Below are 26,790 nucleotides of genomic sequence, written 5' to 3'. Positions count from 1 at the left end.
ACTATCCAAAGGTGAAATGAGGGCACTAACAAACCAGAGCACTCAGCAGGCTTAATCCAGCTTTACCCTGCTGGCTGTTAATATACATTATCTGCTAAAATCCTTCTCCATCTCCAACAACTTCAAACATAATATAACGTGGGGAGGCATCTTCCCCTATAGAAGCATGCCCCATTATCCAGACTTCCCAGAAAGCTTAATGGATACTTTCAAGCAAAGCTAAGGGGGTGTGGGTAAAGAATCCCGGACAAACATAGACACTCTCTGTGTGTGTGTGTGTGTGTGTGTGTGTGTGTGCGCACGCGCATGTATACACACTAATCTCCTGATCTTGTGGCATCTTTCTAGGAAGCTCCAGGCTGACGCGTGTGCTATGCTGGCACCATGGACTGGGGTTTCTGTGTGTGTGAGATATTGTGTATGAACAGGTGGACTTTAGGCGAGGAGATGAGGCAAGGCGATTATGGATATCCAGTGTGGGGACAAAAGCAGATGGCATGACCCAGGTGTGACTCCAGATCATCCCACTCATCATAATGTAAGGAAGCCAGGAAGTGGTTCCCTTGGGACCAATGAGGAGGCCCCTAGTGAACTATGGCACGGCTTTCCTGCAATTAGGTATAAATGAAACATATCTAGCAGGAGCTTTCTACACACTGCTACAACCACAAAACAAATAAAACTGAGTCTGTGGGAGTGATATAAGCCATCGATCATTCTGTACAGATTTAAACAGAAACTCAGTCTCAGGACACTCACTATGGAGTCCAGGCTTCCAAAAGGAACCGGGGCCAGGCCAATAATTAATGTCCAGTAAGCTTTTGGCTTTGGCTTTTGGCTTTGCTTTTTAAAAAAAATCAACCTCTCATGTAGGCCAACAGGAGAATCTGATAAATTGAATTAGCCATAACAGTTACCTTCCCAATTATGAATTAACATAACAGTTTCGTTTCCAAGATCATTTTAAAATCAGAACTTTAGTAAAAATTAAATATTCACCATTACATATTCAAATGACATCACTACCTATACATATAGTTTTAGAGTAAACTACGCAAGAAGTTTTAGATTCAACGGAGAAACTTGTCCAAATGCCTTACAAGCTGCCATCAAATTTCTCCTTTATTAATACTACTAGAGAATTAAACCTCCATTCATGAGGAAATAACTTATGGATTACATCATTACCTTGGAGAAAACAAGCAAATGGTTCACTGGTCCTATTCAGTAAATTTATATAATCCAAAATTCTGTGTTTGATATATTTTCAATTTACAAAATGAAAAGCAATATAATGAAATGTTTCCTTATTGACCAACAGGCCTGAGGGCTGAACTGAGGTCAGTGGAGAGACTGACACAGCTTCTGGGGAAAAGGAACAAGCCAGCACCATGATCAGCCCTGTTGGGTTGTAAAGGGGAAACTGTCTGGAGTAGTGTTTACATTCTAAAAAAAAAAAGGTCCAGGGTTACCACAACACCCATCTCTGCATTATGTCCTGGGTAGCTGTGCGGGTGCGTGTGTACGCTTCACAGACAGAGTGAAGCGTGAGAGAGGCCACTGCTCATGTTTTCAACCGCTATCTCTTTCGGAGCGGGCCGATAGATCGCGCACGTGTGTGCACTCCATCACGCATGCCTGACCTTCACGCGCACACACACACACACACACGCGAGTTGGAAGCGCTGTCGTTCCCCCACGCTCCAGCTTCCCTGTGCTGTTCCATCACCAGAACACAGCTGTCAGGGAGACCAACAGTTCACCGGCATGACGCTTGCACAGTTCAGCCGTTGGCCACAGGGGGCAGCAGAGATAAAGGAAATGTTTTTCACTAGATAAAAGCGCAACATATTTTCATTGTCTTATCTTATACAAAAGGCTTTTTAAAGCACTTTTTTTTTTTGGTTGTAAAACTAAGGATAATGGAGTATGGGGGGGGTATCAGTAGAGTTTGAATGACAGTGCTAGAACAGACACCCAGAACAGATTGGCAGTGTATATCTAGTGAATAATACCACCTAATGAATCTGTATGGCAATAATCAAAATGACGCATTTACAGATCCCCACTGAATCACAGCAAAGCCAAAAGCTTACTGGACATTAATTATTGGCCTGGCCCCGGTTCCTTTTGGAAGCCTGGACTCCATAGTGAGAGTCCTGAGACTGAGTTTCTGTTTAAATCTGTACAGAATGACCGATGGCTTATATCACTCCCACAGACTCAGTGCAACTTTACATCCCAGTCAGTGAGCACAAGTTGGCGCCCAGTTGCTTATATGCAACAGAAAGGATGGTTGCTTTTCTCTCTCCCTCTCTCTCCCCTCAAGAGCACATCTGTAAGAATGAGCCCGACTCACTGATTTATTAAACCATGTTAAAACAGTTACCACACACAATTTAAGAAACATGCTCTCCTGAGGGCTGAAGAGGTGCACATTCTGCCAGCTCCTGGGAACAGACGCGGACAACTATTTTGGGGAGAGAGGGCGGGAGGGGGAGGAGGAGTGTGACAGAGAGGGAAAAGAGGAAACGAGAAGCGCAGCAAGACAAAGGCCCTCTTGAAAATGCCCCAGATGCAGGGATGAAGGGCCAGGGCAAGAGTCATGCACTACAGGATGCGTCAGAGGTGTTCATTTCTCCTTAACGCCAGTCTACAGTGCAGCAATATTCTGAAATATCAAGCTCTTTGGCGCCAATAGGGAGTCTTGCATCTGTAAAATCGCAATCTCATTAAAAAAAATATGACTCGCATTTTCTTGTGAGGCAGCGAGGTTTGCAAGAATAAGGCAGCAGTTTTCACAAATGGATTTTCGACCATGTGGGTGGCCGTCATACGCACATTACGATACATGAGTTAATGAGTGTGCGGGGGTGCGCTCATGGGTGTGTCAGTCCTACGAACAGAGGTGCTCTCTGTAAGAGCCCACCACCTCATCTCTTGGAGCACTCGTAGCCTTGTCCTTCTATAACCCATTTTCTCCTTTTGGGGAAATAGAAATCAGAACATGACATTTGATGAGCGCGTTGAGGGAGGGATAAACGAGGGAGGAAGGCGGCCAATCCCTGTATGCAATGTGCATCCGCTTCTTTATTCCCTGGGCAAGAGAGCAATGACTTAAAGCAACCAACCCAGCAAACCCTATATGAGCAGGGGGGTAGGCGGGAGAGTGGCGGATGCCCTCAGCTGACCCCTTATCTCCAGACACATCTAGCAGACGCATTCTGTCCGCCACCTAGTGACGCGAGTCCCAGGTTGGAACTGCAGTGCGGAATCTGCTCAGCCTTTGCCTGAGAGCTCATAATTAAGGCTCATCCCCGAGCGGAAACCTAGCAGGCAACGCAAACGGCCACGGGCCGGCCGTTAGCCGAGCTGTGAGACAGGCTCGCTGCATGGCAAGCACTGCGAAATGCTCGGGGGGGGGGGGGGTTGGATGGGGGAATACCACTGCTGACATGTCCTTGGCTATGGGAGCCCAAGACAATGCCAACATGAAAAGGAGAGTTAGGTAGGGCTGAGCGATTTACTGATTTTTTCTATCAAAGTCAAAGTTTTTAATGAATGCAATCAACTTTGATTAAAATCACTTTGATTTTCATTGCACATTATTAACAATGTCGAGATTCTCTAAAAGATTCCTTTAGGGCTAGATGTAGTATCTTTATAACAGAGCTGATTAAATACAGGAAATATTATCAAATGGCATGCTATGATTTAAGACATTATATTTGTCTTCAATTTCAGTTCAATTTTGAAATATTGGACTTTTACTGGAGATGGTGATACTAATGACTAATTTTATTCCTCAAACTAAATCCGTGTTACTACAGTGCATCATTGACAGATTGATCAAACTCAAATCAAGGCCAACTCTTTAAAATGCATTGTAGACAACGCATTACCCCACATCGTTTTGATTTGAAAATGACATCTATTGCTGCTTTGAACCGACACCATTTAATTTAACAAAGCAGCAAAGGACATTGTTTGACAATGGGGACAGCGTCAAGCGTCGAGTCAAAGTCATAATCCCGCCTTTTCTTTTGAAGCTCGAAATCAAATGCTCGCATCAACTGCTTTTTTGATTTTGATAACAACCATTAACAACTGTACCATTTCAAGCGATTCGTTTCATGTACAAACATGATAGCTTTGTATATTTTTGATACCATGGGGACCGATTCTACACACCTGGATCTTAACATATAGAACAAAATCAAAACTTAAAATGAAGTCGTGAAATATGTGTCACAAACTGAAGTAAAGCAAAGAAAGAAGAATCAGAAGTGTCAGAGAGGGGTTAAAAATGGCTTCCCCAGCCTTCCCGGCTGCATCCTCTTACCTCTATGCAGAGTACACGAGCTAGCAGTCTTGGCCCTCTAGCTTCCTCAGCCACTTGCAATGGCACTCCACAAAAAGCATGCCCAGTCCTATTTCTGACCAAGAGCGCACGCACACACGTGTAAAAATAGCCCCACTTCCCCCAACAGGAACTAAGCCACCCTCCACTTTATGCCACCCTTGTTAAATGTGCTCTGAGCCATGTCCCGCATTCTTATCCCAAGCAGCTCACAAACGCTGAGCCAGCATCAGGTGCCGGTCCCATTCAGGCCCTACCCAGCGTGGCGTTCTGCAGCAGGCAGCCAAACCAGCATATACGCCAAGGAAAGAGTGCGTCAACATGCTCGCCCCTGCAAGCACGCCGTAAACACGCGCTCAAACACGTCACGGCATGTTTAAGCTGGACCGCGGCTCAGCCCTTGCATCTTCAGATAAAAATCTAACCGAGCTGGAAATCCGCCTGCTCTAATTATGGAGCAGGTTAACAGAGAAAGCCAGGAGCGCCGATATGCGCGCAGCCGTTAGCCCCAGTGTTGGATCGTTTCCGTAACGGACACTTCAGAGAACGCTCGCCGCATTTTCATAAGCACACACCTGTTTGTGTTCCCCTACGCTTCTATTGCTCCGGGGACAGACACACACACACACACACACGAGCACACGCATGCACGCACGTATGCACACACACGCATGCCTGCGCACAACTTAAAAAAAAATAAATAACCACAATCTGCAGACTTTGTTGAGCACTTTGAGAGAAACTCATTATTGTTCAAGGAAACTACAACACTACAGTCTGTGTGTGTTTTATATATCACACACACACACACACACACAATCCTGCATCTGCCATCCAAACCTCACTCCCCACTGGCGTCTACAATACCAGTCAGCACTCACTAGAGAATGGATGGGTTTCATCATGGAATGGGCCTACATAGAAGCAGCCGTGAGTGCCGATGCCACAGACTGCGCCACAGCCTGCGAAAGGCAGGGGAGGCTTGCAGGGTCGAATAACGGTGCTCCAAGCACTATGGTAATGAGATCTGGACCATTCACCTTCGGTCGGCATTTCAGCTTCCAAACAGTGATACCCCGGGGGCTAGTGATGGATGAGACAATGCAGGAGCTCTGCATGGTATGTGTTTGTTAGGCATACCTGAACGGAAGTGCTCACAAACAAGCACACACACGTGCACACACCCACACACAGGCGCATGCATGTCCTTGTCCAAAGACATAACAGAACAACTCCTACAGAAAATTTGATTTTTTTTTTCTCTCCCCCTCTTTGAGGCACAGAAATAAAAACAAATCTGAATAATCTATACAACAGATTGTGGTTGTTGAATTTTCAGCATGCAAACGCGCTCATTTAAAACAGGAACCAAGCATGTCCTTACCAGCTGTGCGGCCTGTTTTGAAGGCTGCTGGTGCCTTGAGCGGATGGGCACGAGCGCACGTGTGTGCAGGTGGGGAACGAAGCAAAGTGGAGAATTTACACACGCGCAGGTTCACGGGGTGCCGAGTCCATGGCCTCGGAGGCTGCTCACACCATCATCACGCTGCCTCTGCATGATCCGTGGGTCCCCAAAGCCACAGCACCATCTACACACACACACACACACACACCACACACACCACAACAAAAAGAGATAGAAGAGTGAAACCCCAAAATTATTACATAAATCACCTGATCGTGATTATATGAGCTGACTGTGAAGGTTTTCTCTGACCCCCATTATCTGATGCTTGTCATCACATCAAATATATGGAGATAAAATCGACTGAACACAAGGTCAACTACTTCTTTAATAGTATACATAAAAGGAGCACAATAAAATGCACTTTTCCCTGACCGCAAACGTACATCTCAGCTTTTGGTGGGTTTGCTTCACTGGAGCGTCAAGGCTAATGTAGCCAACAAGCAATGAAAGCATGGACGAATTAACTTCATAGACGACTTAATATTGTTCAAGCTGCAAGCTAAAATGATCATATACTCTATATATCATATCTCTCTGACACTGTCTCAAACCTCAGAGTTAAAGAATCTCAAACAGCTTGCTTATTTAGTTTCTGACAGACAAAATCCAGACATCAGATGCCTGCTTACTTGTGAAGCCTAGTCTTGAAAATAAACTCAAACGTTTTTTTCCATGAATTTACTCAATTCAATTTACTTTTTTCATTAAAACATACAGAAGTGAAGCCTAGCTATGCAATTTGCAATGAAACGATTTTGCTTCCGAATGCATGCACTTATCTTGCCATCCTTTGCCCAATAACCATAATTTAATGAGCAGACGTTTTGGCCATAGTATATTTATTTTGATTTACAGTTTATTTTGGTAACGCAGTTTACTTAGAAATTATTATAAGCATACAAATTTCATTTATTATATTTCCCCCAAGTTCAATGTTCATCATAAGGGTTGTGTGTATTATTATAGCATTTATAGGCATACTGTCAAACAGTAAAATAGTAAAAATATAGTAAAATAAAACGTTAATTACACTTCTTTGACAAAAGGATGTGGTATTGAAGTCTGCCATCCACTTTTCCAGCTACTACAGTGCTTGGTGATCTGTTTCCAACAAGAAATGTGTCCATAGGAGATCTCAGAAGTCTCAGAAAGTTCAATGCCCATTTGATGGTCAAGCACTCCTGTTCAACAGGAGCTAAAACAGACCTGTGCTTTCCCATACCTCTCATAGTAACGCTGCTTCCAGGCTGGCCCCCAAAACGTCTCTGGAGTGTTTCTACACAGTGTCTTCAGGTCTTTACTTGCTTCCTCACACTGATGACTCAATCTACAATAATGAAGCCTTGGTCACTGATCTCTTCCTTTGCTATGGCACATGTCTAAGGACTGATGGACGATGCTGCCTCCTTAATCAATCTCAAGATTTGAGTGAGGTGTCCAGTGGTTGTCCCAGGTCTCACTGAAGACGAAGCGTCACTCTGCAGCATAAGATTTAGTGCACTACAACGACCTGTACATCAGACTCTGGAAAGTCATCTGGGCCCCCTACAAACCAAAGGCTATAACCTAGATGTGAAGGGGCCCGTAAAGGGTCCTAAATACAATCTCAGTTCTTTTGCTCTTTGAGTCAGAAGAACCTGCTAGAATCCCTTACACCAAATCAAGGAACATGATGTACTCTGCCTTACGAAGGAGCTATACAAGACCATCAATGTATGGCATAGGGTAGAGGTCAAACATAGTACCATCTTTCTTATTCACCAACACAACTTGTCTACACCTTTAATTTGTGGATGGCTCAATAACTTTGATTAGTTACTAAGTATATTGTCCAGTTCCAAGATTTTGAAGGCAGTAAATCAACCACTCAGGAATGGTCTTTTGTCACACAGGAGCATCAACAGTGATACTGAAGTCATGCAGGAATATTCAGGCCTCTTCTGGAAAAGGTCTGTGTTAAGTAGCCCCTTCAGTTGCTGCTACTGTTGCTGCACTGGTAGTAGATAGGCAATTGACTGCCTGTGATCTGTTGATGGTAAGAAAATACTGCGCTGATAGTTCCTCTTACTCCCCTATAGCTTGAATAAACAACCAAGCCTTTCTGGCTCCCCAGGCGCTGGTTTAGGCTTACACCTCTCTGGCATGCAGATTTTATAGGTCACCTTCTCAGTCCAAATGCCATTTGGCCAAGAGCTTTTGGTCACTAGTTGTTAGCAAAAACAGCACTTGCTAGCCAAAAACCAAAGCAACCAAAGTGGAATTCTCTCTGGAATTCTACTCATATGAGGATTTCTCCCTTCTGTGCTTTCCTCGTGTTCTCATGGGGCAACTTTTATCATCTGCTCCGGATGTTCCCTCTTCTGGATTACATGGTGAACTACACATTGTTCTTCACATTATTCTGCTCTCCTAGCAGACCCATCCACAGTGTCTTCAGTAAGTGAAGTGGCCTTCTTGCGTGCCATCTATACAAGGACTCAAATGGAGAAAAGCCAGTGGAAGCTTGAGGCACTTCCCTGTATGCAAATAGAAGATATGGCAGCTACTGGCCCCATGCCTTTCCTGCTTGAGCAATGAAGCTGTGAAGAATGATCTTCAACTCTCAAGTAATGTGTTTCTTTGGAGGTGATATAGGGTGGTCTTTATGCACTTAATATGGAGCAGCTAACAGACTTGTTTGAGGAAGTTAGCACTTTGGGCAATGATTATTTCTCTTGGTATCCAACTCTATAAAACAGCTGAATAAGGCTTTTGGCAATCTATGCAGCCTTGACATTTCTAAGGGGGGGAAAGTTTCTGGATACTTGGTGGCACAATAACTGATAAGTCTCTGATATTAAATCCTACAAGAGGTCCTGGGTTAACACAAGATGATGATATAAATAATGGGCTAAAGCAACTATTAAGAAAAGATTTGACCAGAGAGTGACAAAAACCTTATCAGTCTATGACTGGGAAGGACTCAGCCAGATACTTTTCTGTTCTTGGAATTTTGTTATTCTACTGTATCGTTGTAAGTTATTACAAGATTGTATTTTTTGTTTGGTTTTTTTTAAGAGTTTTATCATTATTTTTATAGTATTTTAACAGTATTTATAGTACATTTTGATGTGGTTTCAAAGAACATGAGGTGCTGTGAAACAGAAGCACAGAAATAATATTACTCCATTTTTCTGACAATAAAATCACTCAGAGATACAATTATCCTTATTTCTTAACAATTGCTGACACAGAAAAGGTACTTAAATTCAACAAACAAAATAAATGAACGAACCAGGGACATTGTTAGGGGTGGGCCTGATACCAGCTCCGAATGTTCTTCTTATTTTATATATACATATATTTATATTTATTTATTTATTTATTTATTTTACACATCTGAGGTGCATTAAAACAGAGAACTTTAGCACTTTAAAAGTTGTGCTATAAAATCGGCTAGGCCCGTACCCCTCCATCAGAGCGCCACGCCACTGTCTTTCCCTTTACGCCCAGCCTGCACGCTTGCCTTAGACCCAAGAGTGAGGCATGTCAGGCACCTGAGCTGAGCTCATTTGAAAACAGTGCGATTAAAAAGTATAAATATAGTACAAGAATGTGCTGATAAAACACATGCTGCAGTTCACCTTTATTTAAAGCCTACAACAAGTCAAAAAAAGAATACCCAAATGTAAAATTAAAAAATTTAAAGCCACCTACCCAATGAATATTTGAGTCCAGCCCTAGATTAGTGAATACATCTAGATAAATATGACTGTCTTGGACAATGTTATATTTGGATTACTTCATCAGAATGTGTCACTCAGTTTGAGTAATCTAATGTAATACGTTGCCTTTTAAGGGTATGTATTAAGTCATCTGCAGCAAAATGCATTTTAAAAGTAAATACATTTGTTCTGCAACGCCAACCAGTGTTCAGCAGTCAAAAGTTGCATTGTGTGCAGTGTTGTAGTTAAAGAATTTTCAAAATCGTGTCTGTTGTTATTGTGCCTGAATAACTACTGCAAGATCATATGTAATAGACATATGTTCACTTTAAGGATGAACAATAGGCTATATTGTTTGATGAGTTAGCATATCATAAGTTCACCATTAGATTTGTTGGTTTAGCAATGGTATAATATATACCATTAGAATATATACCATATATAACTATTTACCAGTTTGCTCCTTAGAACAAAACCAGAAAATAAAGGACATTTGTGTGCAGTATTAAAAAACAGAAGAAAATCTGAAAAAAAAAAAAAAACTGCTTCTATAGGCTATAGCAGCAAGTATTGACCACCCCTCACACTTCAGCAATAGCAAGAACCCGGCTCTCTTAAACCTCAATGGAACAGAACCTGAATGGAAAGGTACCTGAAGGTGACTTCAGAAACCGTCAGGACAGTCTCCTCAAAAGAGTTCCAGATGTGCTTAGTGCCAAGTGAGGCCACACTAAACACTGATTTTTGCCTGTAGAAGCCATTTTGTTCTCAAAATTGTGTATTTTTAAATGTTGTGTACATATTTCCTGTATTTTCTGTTTGTATCTTACTAAAGAGACTGAGAAATAATTATATATGGTCATTAACTGTTGCTAAAACCACAAATCTAAATGGTGGCCTAAGACTTTTTCACAGCAGTGTATATTACACAAACCCTCAAACAAATCACAAATGCCGTCACATAAAATTCCTGAGCTCAGGCATTCTAGATGAACTGCCCTTGCTCGAATTGCTTGACTCCACTCAGGGATCAATAACATGCACTCTCTCTCTCCATCCAGCCAAGAGTAGTCATATGATCCAACATTAACATTATCCAATCATCTTAATTAAATATGATTTTTAAAAGGCCCATGCTTAAAACCGCTATACTCAGTTTTCCAGTTGTTGCCAATTTTGGCCAGACTTGGCCACCTTCAGGAGTCCACCGCCCTGTTCACCACATCTTCCACCAAACTTTCTTTAAAGTGCCTCACTCCAAAGACATGCATGCTGAGAGCTTAAGCCTAACAGGCACACAGTGAAAGAGGACCGCCTCCTCGGAGAGAAGTCTCCTGATCAGTAAATACAGCCGGATCGTGTTGAAATTTCCAGTTGCTGATTAGTGAGCCTAACGGGATGGGCTCATTGCGTCATTATGAGGTAAGGTTCACAAAATGTATTCATGTGGGGGGGGATCAAAAAACAGTCCATCCATTTTCTTATTTACTGACGTCAGATTAAAACCTTAACACTTCCTGCTCCGTCTAGGACACCCACTCCAGAGAAGTCTGCCTCTGCTATGACTATGCTGACCACAGTTTCCTTAGCAGTTTCTCTGTTGTCCATTAAACCGCCTCTGTTTCAGCAACAATGGAGCACTGACTGCACAAGCCTAGCTCTATTGTTTTCATCCCTTACAAAGATGTTAAACAACATGAGGGAGACAGTGCTAGCCCAGCTGAAGAAATGCTGATGTGCTACTTCACAATTTGAATCCCCCATCCCCCCCAGCCCCTTTTGACTAAAGTGTACAAAACTGTTGTTTACCTCCTTTTTCACTTTTCAGTATATATGGGGACTTTAACACATACTTTAAATACTTCCCCTCACTGCACTGCCCCTTCAAATCAGTGTGAACAAACAACCTAGTCATTTTAGTTCTGGAATTAGGTGATGTACTTTTGTAAATGTAGTGCATAAAAACCCCTGACAAACAAAAGCAACTAAAATAGCACTGCATTTTAATCATTCTCCAACTCTCTCGCTCATCTGAGTCTCTAATGTCAATGACCTTTACTGTAGGTCAAGTAAACAGTCATCTTATTTGCTTAGTTAATGGGTTGCAAAATAAATCAACATTAGTCCTGAAAAATACAGGCTCAAGTAAATTTAAAGGGTATGTGGTGTCTTAGTTATTTGGCAGATACTTGCCTGCCATGACAGAGGCAGAATGTGTGGGTGGGTGCGTGTGTGTGTGTGCACACCAGAGAGCATTTTGTATCACAGAGCGTTCTCTAGAGACATCACCATTTGAGTAGCATGCTATATGTAACGTAGGCAAATAAAGAGCTTCACACAGAGTTGTTACCCTACCCGTCAACGCACACGACACAATGCAACACTGTTCTAGCGTCCAAATATATATATATTTTACAAAAACAAAAGCTAGTCATTTTGACTGTGAAGCCTGAGCCAACATACTTGCATATAGAAACCTGGGCATTTATGGTGGCAAAGCCCAAACTAAATTGCAATTAAATAATGTGTACCTTTTTTGTTCATGGTAGATATATTAATTAAGGAGTAAATTCATTTTGTTATATATATAAAAAAACTGCAAGTGAATAGACCCCAGTCCCTCTCAGCATTAATGATGTCATTCATGACACAGCAGGCAGACAGTGGCGTGGTTGGGAGGGATCATCACTTGTGAACGGTCAGTGGGAGGGGCCTCCGATTGGTCACTGGCCATCAGGAGATTTCGAAATGCCTCTTGGCGCCAGCCACTGAATCAGCCCGATTCACTCCGCCACCATACACCCACCTACGGTAAGGAACTGCAAGTACAGAAAAACCACCCTATTCTATCCTCCACCAGACAAAGAGCACTTTTTACCCCGTCACAAATAAACGCGGCATTTCCTCTAGGGCCCTGGGAAACAGTTGTGTTGTGGAAGTTGACAACAGATAACTAACTTCCAAACCAAAATGTAACCATATTGTAATGGAGCTTAACAGAGGAGCCAGATTTAGATATCTGAGTAGGACACTTGTACTAAAGCGTCATTATTGACCTCTCAACATAAGCGCTGAAGAAATAGCTCCTGTTACTGGAGGCAGTGTGAGGGTGGGTGTGCATGCATAAGTGTACATGTACATTTAATTAAACTCACATCACCCCACCTGGAGGGCTCATTCTCTTTACTGCCACAAGACCAGCCTTTCTCTAACACAACTGCTCTATAAAACGCAACTCGGCCTTCTGTTACCTGACAACAGCATAAACCACAAGCAATAATTAAGTTGCACAATGAAACCTCATAATTATTAAATAACCTCATAAATATTACTTTCAAATAGAGCTAATGTATATTGTGCACTAAGGGAAAACTGCTACCACGCAACCTCAACAATGTTAATAATAATTAATATTGCTCACCACAAATTACTATCAAAAGTGTTTTATTCTCAGATGGAAATGAAGGATTTCATATGATAACATAGTGAATCATATGAAGCCAATAAAGTGTTTGATTACTGGGTGTTGACTGATAGTGCTATAATATGCCTGGACTATACATTTGGCAATAATCCACAGCTCTTAACTAAACAAATGGAAAATGCAGTGATGTGTGATTTATCTCCTGTTATTGCAAGACATCTCAGCCCATCAAAGAGGCTATGTGGGCTGCATGATGTAGGAGAAGAGAAAAATAAGTAGCTTTTAAGAACTCAAAATCCAAACATTACAGACCAAGCATCAGGGCTGAATCATGGGGAGTCTGACAGTAAGACAGTAATGTCTTTCATCAGAGAATGAGATCACCGCAGCAGGCTGTGGGTCACCACAGTTAATGCAGACTAAATATTAACACTGACAGAGGCACTAGCCTTAGGGACTATCCAGTTACGTTACTTTTTTTTGTTTTTTTTTTACTGTACAATATTGATTGCATCTCGGTAATAATCATAAGTACTGCTTTTTATTCTTGTACTAGAAAACATTTTTTAGAAAATACTGAAATTACTGAAAAAGCAACCCATAAGCATGCTTGGCAAGAAGTGATACAAGTTAAAGAAATACCAAATAAACTGTATTTCCTGTACTGTGCACTACTGTTGATTAATAGATTGATTATTGATTGATTAACCCTGTGAGCACTTGTTTGGTATTGCACTTATTCTCATTTTGGAATTCATTCTAGGCATCAGCATTGATCCCTGTATTCTACAGTATTCTAGTTCAGTGGTATCTTGAATTCTAACCTATTTTACTGGCTAGGATACATTCTATGAGTAGATGACAAAGCACGTTTGTACGTTGCTCTGGATAACAGCACCTGTTAAATGAGGTAAATGTAAATGTAAACCATGTCATGGGTTTAGTATTACAAAAGTCCAACACAAAGGTTAGCTAATCTATAATGGAAAACATCTTTAAGTGTGAGAAATATGAAATCTGTCAAAAAAGCCTAGACAAACTGCTCTTGATTAAACAATGATCTTTGCACAGTTCCAGACTAAAATATTAGGAAACTATTGATTCTTTCGAGTACAACGAAGCTTTAAAAAACAGATTTCATCTGTAAATGTTATGCTGCATTAAGAGAGACAGTTGATGAAAATCTTCAACTTGTCTGTGACAAACCCATAAACTTTGAATAGCTTTTAGAGGATAAACCTTGCGAGAGAGACACAACCACTATTAACATTTAGCTCATAGTTTAAATGTCCATGCTGTTGCGTAAATTGAGACCATAAAAGGCATTTATGTTTTATAAACAACACTAAATATTTGACTTTACTTTGTCACTGATATAATAGTTCAAAATGTTCTCTCAGTACATGTCTCCAATAGATACTTATTTCCTGGTTTTGAACTTGTTAAAAGTATATCATCTGACAACTCTAAATTATGGATCCTATTGACCATTTCATCCCAAAGCCAGGACGTAAAGGGTATGTGTGTTCATTTAACCAAGTGAAAAATATATCACATTTCACATGGCTACATGCTATGATGCTACTGACACAGAGTGCACAATGCCATTTGAACATTGAGAACAGAATCTCCCACAAGACAGGAAACAGGAGGGGAAAAAAAACAATTCCTCAAAAGTATCTAAAACCCTGCTTTGCATTAGTGTGAACAGAAAGAAACGGCTACTAAGTAAAGTAAAAAAACATGTAAGAATATCCAATACTGGGCTATTTATTTCCCCGCCAGCAGGGCTAACCATTGCTGCCTTTTTAATCCTTTAAAAGAAATATGACTCAGTCATGAAAAAAAAATTCTCTAATCATTTGTACTTCCCTATGACGCCTCGCCACTGTCGAGGTCTGATGTAAGATGCTGCACCATAGGTAAACATCGCCAAATTGTTATTCAGTGACATCATAGCTAGTCGCTCAACAACAAGCCAGAAATACTGGACCCTCAAACGTTTTCTCCAATAATGCAAATACCGATTATCCTGACTTAAAAAAACCTCCACATGGTATCATAAACAGAAAACAGCCCTGCATGTCAGTTCTGGTCTTATCAACAGGCCCAAGCCATTGACATGCACCAGCGTCTATGTACAAATCAATCAGCAACGAGAGCCCTAATTGTTCAGAAATTGACTTTTGTAAATGCCTCCCAGTGTTCATTGAAGCATAAAGGCGGCAACACAGCATCTGCATGGAAATGAAAGAGCCAGCCGGTTTCATTAACCTTCGCAAAGCTGAATATCTTTCGCCAGCACTCGATTTGAAATGCAGGCAGCTTTTGTTTCATTATCCCTCGTAAAGCACCATGTTGCTAGTTCAGGCTTGGTGAAGGCAAGCAGCCAGCTACGCTGCCTGGCCTAGAGCCACGTCATTCAGAGTGTCTGAGGTCCTGGGTGGTAAAGGGAGACGGAGCTCTTCGCCGCTGGCGCCGAGCCAGCAGAGGTAAGCTGAAGTTCAACGGAAGAAGCCACACTTACCTGAACACTGACTAGCGCAAGGGCAAGACCGCCTCACCCGCTTCTTAGGCATTTTAAAATGAAGCCACGCAAAAGGCGTCTCTCTCGCGTTCTCTGAGTGGATGTCCACTGGGAGATCGTTCCACCTCATTTTTGCCTCCAGTTTAGAGTCATTGGCCTCCCCGATTACTGGGCCAAGGGACGAACACTGGCTGAACAATCCTGAAGATGGCCCAGACGCCATATAGTCTCCCTCTATCATGTATAGGAAGCAAAGTTCTAGATTCTTTGTGAGCAACAGAAAGCCCCTGCTGAACCTTTCCGCAGCAATTGCTTGCCTTCACATGCAACACTGCTCATCATATCTCACCCCAGACAGAGAGCCCAGGGGCATCATGTGCTAAACAGCAGCTCTGCCTCTTTTGCACTGCAGACCTGGAGGCAATGACTCACCTTAACGTAGCCACCCACCAAAATACCCATGGCTGAAAAGCTTAAGCGATGAAAAGACCCCAAAAACCCCTACACCTATCGAAATATACACACTCAGACTTCACTGCAGACTGGAAATGAGTCACACTATACAGCCATAACGCGATTGCAGACCGGGGCAATGTTTACAGTTTATACCGGGTCTTACGCAAGCAATTAACACTTCAGACGTATTTATCATTGCAATGAAAGTTAACGGCCCTCCGCCAGGAGTAGCCTAGAGTAGAGTGTTTTAACTTACTGTGACCCTCAAGTTTCCTATTCTAACGGCAAAACCGCAAGACGGTTCACAAGAACTTCGTAATAAGTCATTCACAAGTAAGGAGGTCAATTTACGATTCCTTATAGGGAATGTCACCGCTATTCATAAGACTCCACCGAACGCTCGAGACAGCATAGACGTTCTGATTAGACAGAGCACCGGAACTATCCACGTGCTCACGTAAGTAAAGTGTTGGGTGAGTCTGAGCCACCGATACATTTAAACATGCTTCCTGCATGTTTGTCCTATTAATTACATTAATGCATCCCTTTAACACTCGCGACCTGCTCAAAACAAGTGAATAACAAATAAGTTTAAGACAAGCAAGCGTTAGGCCAGTTTCCATGTCTGCTCATTACATGTGCAGCAGCACGGTGCTTGCTCTAGAAATTGTCTACGCGTTGTGTCTGGCAAATAGCCCTTTAGAGGGCTAGCGTTGCGACAGAAGGGATTTCACTGCGTGTGAACTCACTGAGAAATATCTCCCTCACATCAAATCACAGGACCCTGGTGTTTGTGTAGACCAGCCGTGTGTGCGCATTCCCGCCATTTACATTGATTCGTACAGGTGATACTGAGATCAGCACGAGAACGTTCAAATACAAAATTTTACTTGCAACCAAAGAACAATTTCCTGCACTTACCTGTCTCAAGAGATTGTAATTGCTGGTGAGTAAAGTTGTGCATTTCTTCAGTTATATCCATGCTTTAACAAAATTAATCACTGTTAAAACACTTTCCAGGCATCTGCATTCCTACCTGTCAGTTTATCTACCGCGGTGGTGGTTCCTCGCGAGTTAGGCAGTCAAGTCAGCTGACACTTGTGAAGCTTTCCTTGTGTTATCGCACTATTTGTAAGTCAAACTGGAAGTTTTACAAACTTTTCTCAGTTTTGTTACTCTTGTCGTTGCTATATATATATACAGTCTGTTACTTCTGTCGCTTTTCCTATATCACAGCTTCACTATGTTGGCGTCAGTCCTCAGTTCCTCGCTCTCTTTGTGCACGCTCCTGTGGGCAACCCACTCTTAAAGAGACATGGCATTATTTGGAAAGGGCCTTTCCTAATTTCGGCAATATTTTTCCCGCATTCATGTATTCCCAGAAGTGTACAAGCCTTCTGTAACACTTATTGTACCATTAATATCTTAGATTATTACGGTGACAAATGATGGCTGTAGGAGTAAAACTGCGGAGATGTTCTGACACAATTAAAGAGGTTAATATAAGTAGCGAAAGTAGCATTAAGATGTATTAACATTGTAAACACACGTCAGAAATGTCTTTAGACAAAAATCAGACTTAAACATAAATACTGTGATCTCTGGTGGAATACTAAAAGCGCTCTAGTGCCATTCTCTGGCCAAATATTAAAATGCAGCGTATAAGAAGTACACGACTAGGGAATCGTTTGCGTATGGTAATTCACATTAGGCTTTCTGGTTTGTATTACATTATCGTTAACCTTATACTTTCGACAAAGAGTTTCTTTATATCGTCCTACCGATATGCGATAAAAGAAAAGTCACCACAAGAAGACCTGAATCAAGACAATAAAGTAGGAGACAATACATTCATTTGACGTTTATGAAAATTCTCCTCAAGAGAATGACAAATTTATAACAAAGGGTTTTTAGTTGGCCAGATTATCAAAATCAGCGCAATTCCTCAAAATTTAAGGAGACAGCTAAAGGTTTCTGGATATGAAGGAAAATACAGTAATGCATGGTAAATGAACAGAGCATATGCTGCGTAAAACAAAATATTTTATCAGTAAGTCATGTATAAAGGAAAGAAAAAACGAATAGGCCATAAAGTTGTAAACTAAAAGCCACGACTCAAAAAGCAAATATTTCACTTAACGATTTACACACACACACACACACACACACACACACACTGTTTGCACTGACATTTTTCACAAAGCCTATGAAATTCAGGATATTTTTGAAAAAACACAACTGCACTGTACGAATGACATATACATTCTGAATCCAGTCTATGCATGCATCACTGGTGTTTTGCATTTGTTCAAAATGTAAATAGTGTTTGCCTTCACATTATAGGGCATATAATATTATTATTATTATTAATAATAATAATAATAATAATAATAATAATAATAGTAATAATAATTCTGTCTCATTGTTGCTCAAATATGTTTTATGCACAGCCTTAGCTTAGAGATGATAAGATTAATTTTGAAAGGTAATATTGTAAATGGAATAATTTGCTTTCATTCTTTAATTCAGCAACATTCTGCCCACTTTTTTTTGGGGGGGGGGGGCAAACAATGTTAGTTAGACGGTTAGTGTGTGAGTTATGTTTGTGGTTATAAAGAGCATTCAAATGAAAACCTTTGAGGAGGTCTGTAGGGGTTTTGTTATCATTACAAAATTATAAAAATATTATTACAAAATTAGGGGTTACTATTAATTGTTATGCCCATTGCTTGTTGCCTTATTGTTTATTCATTTGTTTTAATTTCTTTGCCAACCTCCTCAATAAAAACACAAAACAATTTTTTAAAAGTGTGCGGTAACAAAGATCCTGAGGAGCTAATTTATTGTGACTGCTACTCCAGTTATGTAATATGGGTTACAGCAGAATTGTGCAATGAAATACACCACAGTATAACTTTAAGGCATTCTGATGAACCTGTGCAGTAGTGCAATCCATTTTAGACATTCACAGTACCTAAATCTGGTTGTCCATCTCCCACACGTTGCCTGCGAGTGCGTTGGCACAGCTCTGGATGGTCCAGGTGGTCAGAGCGAACTGATTCTTCAGCAGGTTGATGTCAGCACTGGCCGAGCCCTCCTTTATAGCGGCCAGGTGTGAGAGCAAAGCTCCCACTGTGTGGGAGCCCGAACCCAGTAGTATGTGTCGGAACGGACTCTCCCGGGGAGACACGTAGGGAGAGAGCAGGTCCTTCTCCACCTGGAGACCCAAACATAAATAAAACACAGATGAACCACACACACACACACACACACACACGCGCAAATACACATCTGTACTGTAGAAACAAGAGAAACATCATACTGATCAACTCGTAAAGGCTGGGCCCATTCTGACGTACCCCCATGATTCGGTCATTGATGATGCGACACTGTTCAGAGTCCTGAAGGTCGCTGTTCTGGATGAGCATGGTGAGTCTTCTGGAAGCACGACTGTATGAGCCCATAGCTGACATGAGCCACTGCATTTCCAGGGTCTTAGGAATGCGATTAGACTGAAGAAATAAAGAAAAAAAGCAAAAACATTCTTAAATACAATAAAATTTCCCAGGTTCTCATTTGGTTTTATAGTAACGTTTTGAAATTTCATATCCGAGTTCATCCTTGGATGTTCTAATACAGTTACTTCAAGCCTTTGGGGCTCGCCAGACAGTTCATATTTTCGCTCTGATTTAGCTCGCATTATGCCTGTATCAGGTTATCAGTCTCATTAATGGTCCTGGGTTACAGCGAAAACAACGACTTTGTTCCGAATATGTGAAAGGCGCAACCCTGGCAGCATGAATATATAATAAGAAAACCAAAGCCTTCCAAAGCCTTGAAGATTTTCAAGATAAATATCAGCAACACCACCTATGTTGAGATCAACTTTCTGTAATATGCCATAATCTACAATCAGTAGAAATAAAATGGTAACAGCAGGAATGTGAGACATCAGCCTCTTGGACTACATTTGCTTTGCACGTTTCTCGGTCCATCGTGCAAAACACCTGGTCTTTAATGGCCATGTGTGGTTCAGGAAGCCTCACCATTTGCAGGCTGTAGACTTCCTTATTAATTTGGGCCACCTGGGCGCGGATGATGTTGCTGTAATTCTCCACATTCAGTCTGAGCAGGTGGTCGTGTACCAGCCGAAGAGCCATCTGCCCCGCTACCTCGCCTGCAGTCTTCACCAGCACAAGTAAGTTCTGAGATGTTTTAACGTCCAGATTCTTCCTGGTGTCTAGCATGGTCCCAAAGAAAGGGTACTCTCCTGTGCCCTGACAGGGACAAGCCAGTCGTGAGCAAGTTCATTCGTTATCGAATTAAAAGATTACACACCTGACAAAGGATTTACCCCATCACATACATTTTGAACATGCAAAGACATTAGTATAATGGTACTAATTCTACCCTCGGAAAAGTGCACTGGGAGTACTATAAAAGTACTAATACTTACTGAGATAAATCGGAATGACACAGAAGGGATTCCAGAGAAGGTCTGGAACGGATAGGCAGAGTCAACCATTCTCATCGGCTCCATGCTGTTAACAAAAATCACAGTTCTCATGACAGATACTGCCGGATGATGTGCTGTATGGCACCCACATTCTAGGGAAGGAATGGCATGATTTACTTCATGCAGATAAAGTCATACATACACAGCGCTCTTCCAGTTGGTTCCAGCTATTTGTGAATATAAAGTCCTGCTGGGGTCGCTGGGTGAGGACACCTGCAACAGAATGTGAACGACTTGGTTTTCTACAAATTTCTATTCTAAATTAAGTTCAAAAATGCCATACTCACCTCCTTCAAAGTACTCTGTATTAAGTCATACATCAGTGGACTTGCACTTGCTTTAAATGATGAACCTGTGCAAAGCATTAGATGTTCAATACAATTTTTGTAGTGTTTTGTTGTTAAATAAGAAGTTACTTACACACCTGTGACCACACCATCCAAGCTAATGTAGGAGAATGCTTTCATATTTAGGGAAGACAGATAGCCCTATTGATACAAAAATTAAAAATAATTAATTGGATGATTATGCGGAAACGATCATTTCTTACCCTGCAGTCTACAAATTGTAAATTTCAGACAGGATGGTTCCTACCTCCAGCCACTCGGTGGCGCCCACAGCTCCGTATTCTCCAGCACTCCAGCTTGCAAACACTATGCTCCTCCTTGGTTTAAAGCCATCTTGGTTTGCGGGTGTTTTTTTTTTGGGGGGGGGGGGGGGGGGATTGAAATTGTTACATTTTTACACTCATCTAAATAACATTTTTCTAATTTTTTAATCAGAAAATAAAAGTGTAAATGTCTTGCAGCAGAGGTCTAGCAAAAAAGTCTTTAACTCTTTTCTCGAATTATGTACATCTATCTCAAATTACTCACACTTACTTGTACTTATTATGTCACTTATGGTTCTGGCTAACTCGACCAGCAAACTAGTGCCAACGGTAGACTTTGCATATCCAGGACCCCAGGCATCTCTCTGAGCTCCAATCACCACATAACGATCTAAACCAGAGGATTAAGAGAGATGATGAGAAAGGATTAAAGTATGTGCCTGCATGACATGCATGGAGAGCAAGGGACCGTGATTGTGCCATGATGTACCTGCATCTATAAAACCCTTGATGACTCCAAACACATTGTGGATCCTTTTCTCAATGAGAACATTGTTCACCTCCACAGAGGCCACGTCATTATCACCACCAAGTTTGTATGTTACATTTTGTAAACCCCCTTTTCCCCAGCCACGAGGAGGATCAAGACCTCCCATTTTCCTGATCAGTGAAATTAAAATTAATTTACGACCATTGTATATCTGGAAATGTTTTCGGAAGTTCAAAACTGTCAGCTGATGGTTTAAATTTGTATCTCGCTTGTCGTACCCCATGATGGTTGCAGCTGTGCTGGCTCTGATGGTCTGTGCGGGAATGCTCGGCAGGCCTGAGGACTTAACTGCAGGAAACTGAATGTGATTGAAAGATGGGAAACCCGGAGTGTATGGATCGCCACAGCCAAGATGGACCTGGGAAAACAGATGATATCAGTCACAACAGCCAGTCTTACACATGCTCTAAAATTAGGATTACAGAGGATCCTTTTCAGTTTCTTCAGATAGACCCTATAGGGAAGCCATTTGTATTATTATGTGCAATCCCTTCTTGAAGATTCAACAAAGACTGGCCCTAAAGTCATAAGTAAATCATACACCGTAAAATGCCTCTGTGTGACTCAGAAATGTGTGGCCTATTAGACTTAGTATCAGACACTGAGTTATATCTGGTTAAGGATATCTGGTTACCATAAAGTCTTTATGGCCCTTTAAACTATATAGGTATTTCCAGACTTCAGGACTCTTCCTTCTGGCCTACCCCATCTAGGATCATGAAACTAGAACTTTTCTGGATCCCTGTGCTCAACAATACCTTGCCCATTTCCTCATTACTCTCTTACTGGCTTCTGATCCTTCAGCTGAATATTTCTATACCAAAACATATTCCTTTGTTGACCTTGTGGCCCACTGGTGAACTTCAACAGAGACTCGGTTCGATGAAGATGGTACACCTCAGCACCTGCTTGGATGTTACTCTGACTTACAGATTCTTTAATATGACAGACTCCCAATTACCATTCAAGATTCAAGATCTCAGGTCAACATGGCATCTGAGGAGTCACTCCTGTCCATTGGCTTGGACAGGACCAGTCTCAATCCCAACAGTTTTTTGTGATATACATAAATTAATTTGTCCTCTAATCAGTTCACACAGCTTTTTTTATGGCTCCCCCTTAGATGTTTTACCTTGACTATTTTATGTGGTAGTGGATGGAGGCCAAGCACCTAAACATAAATCTTGACAAAAACACAATTGATCTGCCTTCCCCCAAACACTCACTTGTTTACCACTGTCACTGGGCTAATACAGTCTGAGCATGTGCCTACGTAAATAAGCATTCAAACCTGACCTTGGCTAAAAATTTGACTTGTCATTCAGGAAGGTAGATAATCTCACTGTATCTTCTCAGTGACGCTGAATTTATTTTATTCATTGCTACAACAAGATTGTACAGTGTTTGACATTTAAATACTTAACACTTAATTAACACAATAATTTGGTAACTGTAGACAGGTACTTGCATGGCCAAACAAATCAGTTCCTTCATCAAAGGAGTAGTCAGCTGGGTCTGGGTAGATCAACACTGCACTTGCATTTACACTGGCCGCATTAGCAACCTGTACTTTTTAAAAAGTATGAGAAAGAAATAAAATAAAAGGTTTTAAAACAAAGAAACCATGTTACGTCAATAAAATAAGAATTAAAAATAAAATGTAATAAGTACAAACCTTTTCAGCAAAACTGATTTTCCCAGCTCTGACCAACACAATCTTCCCTTTTGGGCTAACCTTCAAATCTTGCAAGTTCCTAAAGTCACTCACTTGTCCATAATAGCAATATAAAACTGCACCCTGCAAAATAGTACATCTTATTGATGTCCAGCAAAACACAGACAGACTTCATGGAAAAGGCCCTAAATACAAACCTCTACTGATCCATTTCCACTGTAGGCCAAATAGCCAGATTCGTCAAATTTTGTACCATAGAAAGTCACCCCGTTTGTGCCACCTTTTGGATGATCCCGGACCTTAACAAAGAACTCATCTCTCCAGGTACTTAGGCCAAACTCACTGAATCTTCTGAAAATATTCTCACTGATCACATCCTCTCCTACAGATCCTGCCTGATGACTGTCACTGGAGAATTCACTGAGAAAAAGAATAAACTATTTAGTATCACAAATCCCCTCACGCTGGACAGTGTTTGGAGAGAGAAATTGCCTCTCAGATAGTGTATGTAGTCCACAGTATACAATTACCTGAGGCTGTTTTCAATGTTGTCTGTGGTCAGTTTATTTCTTAACAAAGCTGTGAGATTGCTCCAATCAAATATGGTTTCTCTCTGAACCACGCTATCAGAGAACTCAGGCTCTGTACAGCTTGTGGTGTATATCTTTGTACAAACAAGATAGCCCACCAAGGATCCTGAAAGAGTAATGAACACCAGGGTGACAAAGCTCTCACTCAACAGTACTGTGTGGCTGTTTGTTTTTCAAAAATAAAATCATCAAAGTATACCAGTATTACCTTCCCTGGACTATAGTTGTGCCCTTCACTTGACTACAGTGGCTCACATTTTATATGCCAGGACAAATTCTTGACAACTTTCCTTTGCACCAAGTCAGCCTATATCTTTAAACTTATCTTGAAATCTAATGGCACGTCTTTCCTGCTTGATACTGCCTATACTCCACTTCTGATGTGTCTCTCCCTCATCTCTCCTTCCTTCTGTTATCTTATTAATATTTTGCTTATTACAGTTACCCTAAGAAAAGTGGTCTTGTTCCTACCTTAGTGGAAGGATATCGAGCCATTTGTAATGTAACCTTTCTAAATAAACTTCTAGAAAGAGTTGCAGCATGAGAATTACAAACTTTCTTCACTAAAAGTTATTCTTTGAAATCTTCTCTATCTGCCTTCCAAACAGAATACAGCACTGAAACTGCTCTTCTATGTGTGCTTAATGATATCCTCCTTTCTGCTGAGTGTGTGGCCTTCAATATTCTCCTTGTTTAAGATCGCAGTGCTTCTTTTGTTACTGTACACCATGATATACTCATTTCCCATCTCTCAGCTGTTAGTTTTACCAAATGAACACGTGTCTGATTCATATCCTCTCACCAACAAATAGCACTTTGCTGCTATTGGAAAGCACAAGTCTCCCTCTACTACTGTGCCATATGATGTTCCCTAAGGATCAGTTCTGGGGACAATACTGTTCATTATTTACATGCTTTACATGTCTTCATCCCCCATTCTACTTGTAGAGTATTTTTACCTTTGTTTTTCACCTTTGTGATATTTCTCACCTTCTCCATGTTTTGCATACTACACATGCTGAAACTTTGATCCATGATTTTATGATGATTATTATGACTCCTTTACCTTCCTTGTTATTGGCATTCTGGCTGAAACACTACATAAGCTGCAGTACACACTGCGGCATCTGTCTGGGCCAGGAGCAGATGTCACAGTAATAAATTCAGTCACCAGAGTTCTTGCTACCAGTTATATATCATTTATAGTGCCTTCTGGCATCATCCCACTTTCAATTCAAACTTTTGCTCAGGACGTTTGCCTTGCTGGCACATGCACATGCTCCCTCCTAAGTCTTCCTAAAGTTTCTCCTTCCATACTTCTTCATCTCGCTCATTTTCTCTGTGTGTGCGCATGCTTAATCATTAAACCTTTTTTTTTTTTTACTCTAAAGTGACCCTGAGTTTAAGAAAGGTGCCACTTATATGGATCATATTATTATGGTAGACACAGTGGGAAAATAACATAAAAGTAAACCTCTTCTAGCGGTAATTCTGACATCTGGCAATACTGATACAAAGCAGAAAGAAATCATGCATGATCAAGTAAAACAGCAAAGCCATTTTCCTTTGACATCACCAGAATAGGATTGATATTAAAGCCACTGAAACAAATTAAGACATTCTCAGGTACTCTTTTTTTTATACAATATTTAATCATTTCACAGATCACACAATTTGCAGACGTATCCGCAATCATCTGTTTCTTTATGCCTTGTCTATCTTCTTTAAAATTAAGAGAGCTTCTTACCAAAAGCGAAGGTAGTCAGAGTAGTGACAGCCATAATGCAAATGTGTCTGGGGGTGGGATGGCTAGATTTGCTGGTGTAGGGCTGATGATTTTTCACACATTCTTCGAGTCCATCCTCAGCATCCGTGTCAGACGGCACGATCAATTCCATATCACTGTTGTTTTCCTCCATGCTCTGGAGCAGGTAGAAACTTGTGCAGGAATACCAGTCCTTGATTAACTGTGAATATTTGGCAAGCTTTAAGACAAGGTTTAGAAATTACTATACTGTTCTCCCAGAGTCCAGAGTTTAGCTTTTATTGTATAAAGCTTTGTAAGTGCAACTGGCTAATATAAGCTCGTGCTATATAAGTTGCTTTCATTAAGACATCTGTGAAGTGTTACAGGATGGGGGTTGTCTTATAACTCCCAGAATAGTTCTTGGATATTCAGCAGTTTTCAAAAGACTTCCAGTATGAGATGGAAATAATTGCACTGCTGCATTAGCAGTGTTGTAGAGGGTTTGTTTTGTTTGTTTGTTTGTTTGTTTGGTTTTTGTTTTTTTTTTTGGGGGGGGGGGTTTGCTAACTAGTCTTGTTTTATGCTCCTTAGAAGCTTATGGAATATCATTTTTGCACATATATCTTATTTAATGACCATGCATTACATAAGCCCCTATACAAAATAAAAACAAACAAAAAACCCATCAACATCATTTTAAAGCATCGTGAAATTTGCAGAAAATGTTTTTTCTAATGGAAAGCTTTTCCTATTATATCAATTTTCTTACATCAAAATAGCCTAAATCAAGCTGCAAAGCAGTCTTACATAAGTACAAAATTATGTGAAAATACGGGCATTCATCTTGCCTTCAGAAAGTCCTCTTCAAATATTTCCAGTGTAATCGCAAAACAAACGTCCTTTCTAGGTGGTTCTTACAAGCTACAAATATTACACCAAAGTACTAATACAGAAATTCTAACTTTTGTAAAATTCTAAAAAAAAAAAAAAAAAAAAAAAAAAAAAAGGTTTCTATAGGATGCCCCGCCTATTCAAAGTAAATACTATTACTTTAAAAAATATATACAGTTAATGGCTATTTGTTTGTTTTCTTACCAAAAAGACAGATTTGAGAAAGGTAGACAAAACTAGGCATACCCTCTGCCGCTAGATACTGTGCAAGA

The 26,790-nt window shown here is 40.9% G+C and overlaps 2 protein-coding genes across 5 annotated transcripts in view; both read right to left on the bottom strand.

Annotated features, from left to right (window-relative positions):
- Positions 1–17,195, bottom strand: part of tnk2b (tyrosine kinase, non-receptor, 2b) — a 47,606-nt gene extending 30,411 nt beyond the window's left edge. The window contains exons 1-2 of one of the 2 annotated variants that reach the window (XM_081722918.1): positions 16,861–17,195; positions 5,745–5,949 (exon numbers count right to left, since the gene is read on the bottom strand). The gene's annotated coding sequence lies outside the window, so the exon portion shown is untranslated. The remainder of the gene's footprint in view (positions 1–5,744; positions 5,950–16,860) is intronic. The other variant, XM_081722919.1, reaches the window with a different exon arrangement.
- A 590-nt stretch (positions 17,196–17,785) lies between these two features.
- Positions 17,786–26,790, bottom strand: LOC113590114 (transferrin receptor protein 1-like). Of its 3 annotated transcripts, none has more exons than XM_035527850.2 (17): positions 26,476–26,790; positions 25,628–25,865; positions 23,821–23,986; positions 23,488–23,710; positions 23,291–23,413; positions 23,084–23,179; positions 21,834–21,973; positions 21,556–21,725; positions 21,337–21,456; positions 21,050–21,135; positions 20,880–20,943; positions 20,743–20,807; positions 20,598–20,668; positions 20,396–20,480; positions 19,986–20,216; positions 19,299–19,451; positions 17,786–19,156 (listed from the first exon to the last, which is right to left on the bottom strand). In XM_035527850.2, exons 2-17 carry the CDS (start codon positions 25,797–25,799, stop codon positions 18,914–18,916), a joined length of 2,208 nt encoding a protein of 735 aa, XP_035383743.2. In that variant the 5' UTR covers positions 25,800–25,865; positions 26,476–26,790; the 3' UTR covers positions 17,786–18,913. The 3 variants fall into 3 exon arrangements, with proteins under 3 accessions (XP_035383743.2, XP_035383744.2, XP_081579827.1); XM_035527851.2 differs by having other exon boundaries at positions 25,628–25,847; XM_081723701.1 differs by having other exon boundaries at positions 26,723–26,756.

This window comes from Electrophorus electricus, chromosome 11 (genome assembly GCF_041902795.1).
Source record: "Electrophorus electricus isolate QZ-2024a chromosome 11, ASM4190279v1, whole genome shotgun sequence".
In the NCBI taxonomy this organism is placed as follows: domain Eukaryota; kingdom Metazoa; phylum Chordata; class Actinopteri; order Gymnotiformes; family Gymnotidae; genus Electrophorus; species Electrophorus electricus.
The sequence above is the reverse complement of the archived record's forward strand: the minus strand, read 5'-3'. Positions and strand labels throughout refer to the sequence as shown.

What these genes read in the sequence shown, in the direction of transcription:
- LOC113590114 (XM_035527850.2), bottom strand. Translation starts at nt 25,799, where the DNA reads ATGGAGGAAAACAACAGTGATATGGAATTGATCGTGCCGTCTGACACG. An exon ending in GAACTGATTTGTTTGGCCAT is followed by an intron (nt 21,974 to 23,083) that starts GCAAGTACCTGT and finishes CTGTTTTCCCAG; the next exon opens with GTCCATCTTGGCTGTGGCGA. An exon ending in AAGTGACATAATAAGTACAA is followed by an intron (nt 21,136 to 21,336) that starts GTAAGTGTGAGT and finishes CCGCAAACCAAG; the next exon opens with ATGGCTTTAAACCAAGGAGG.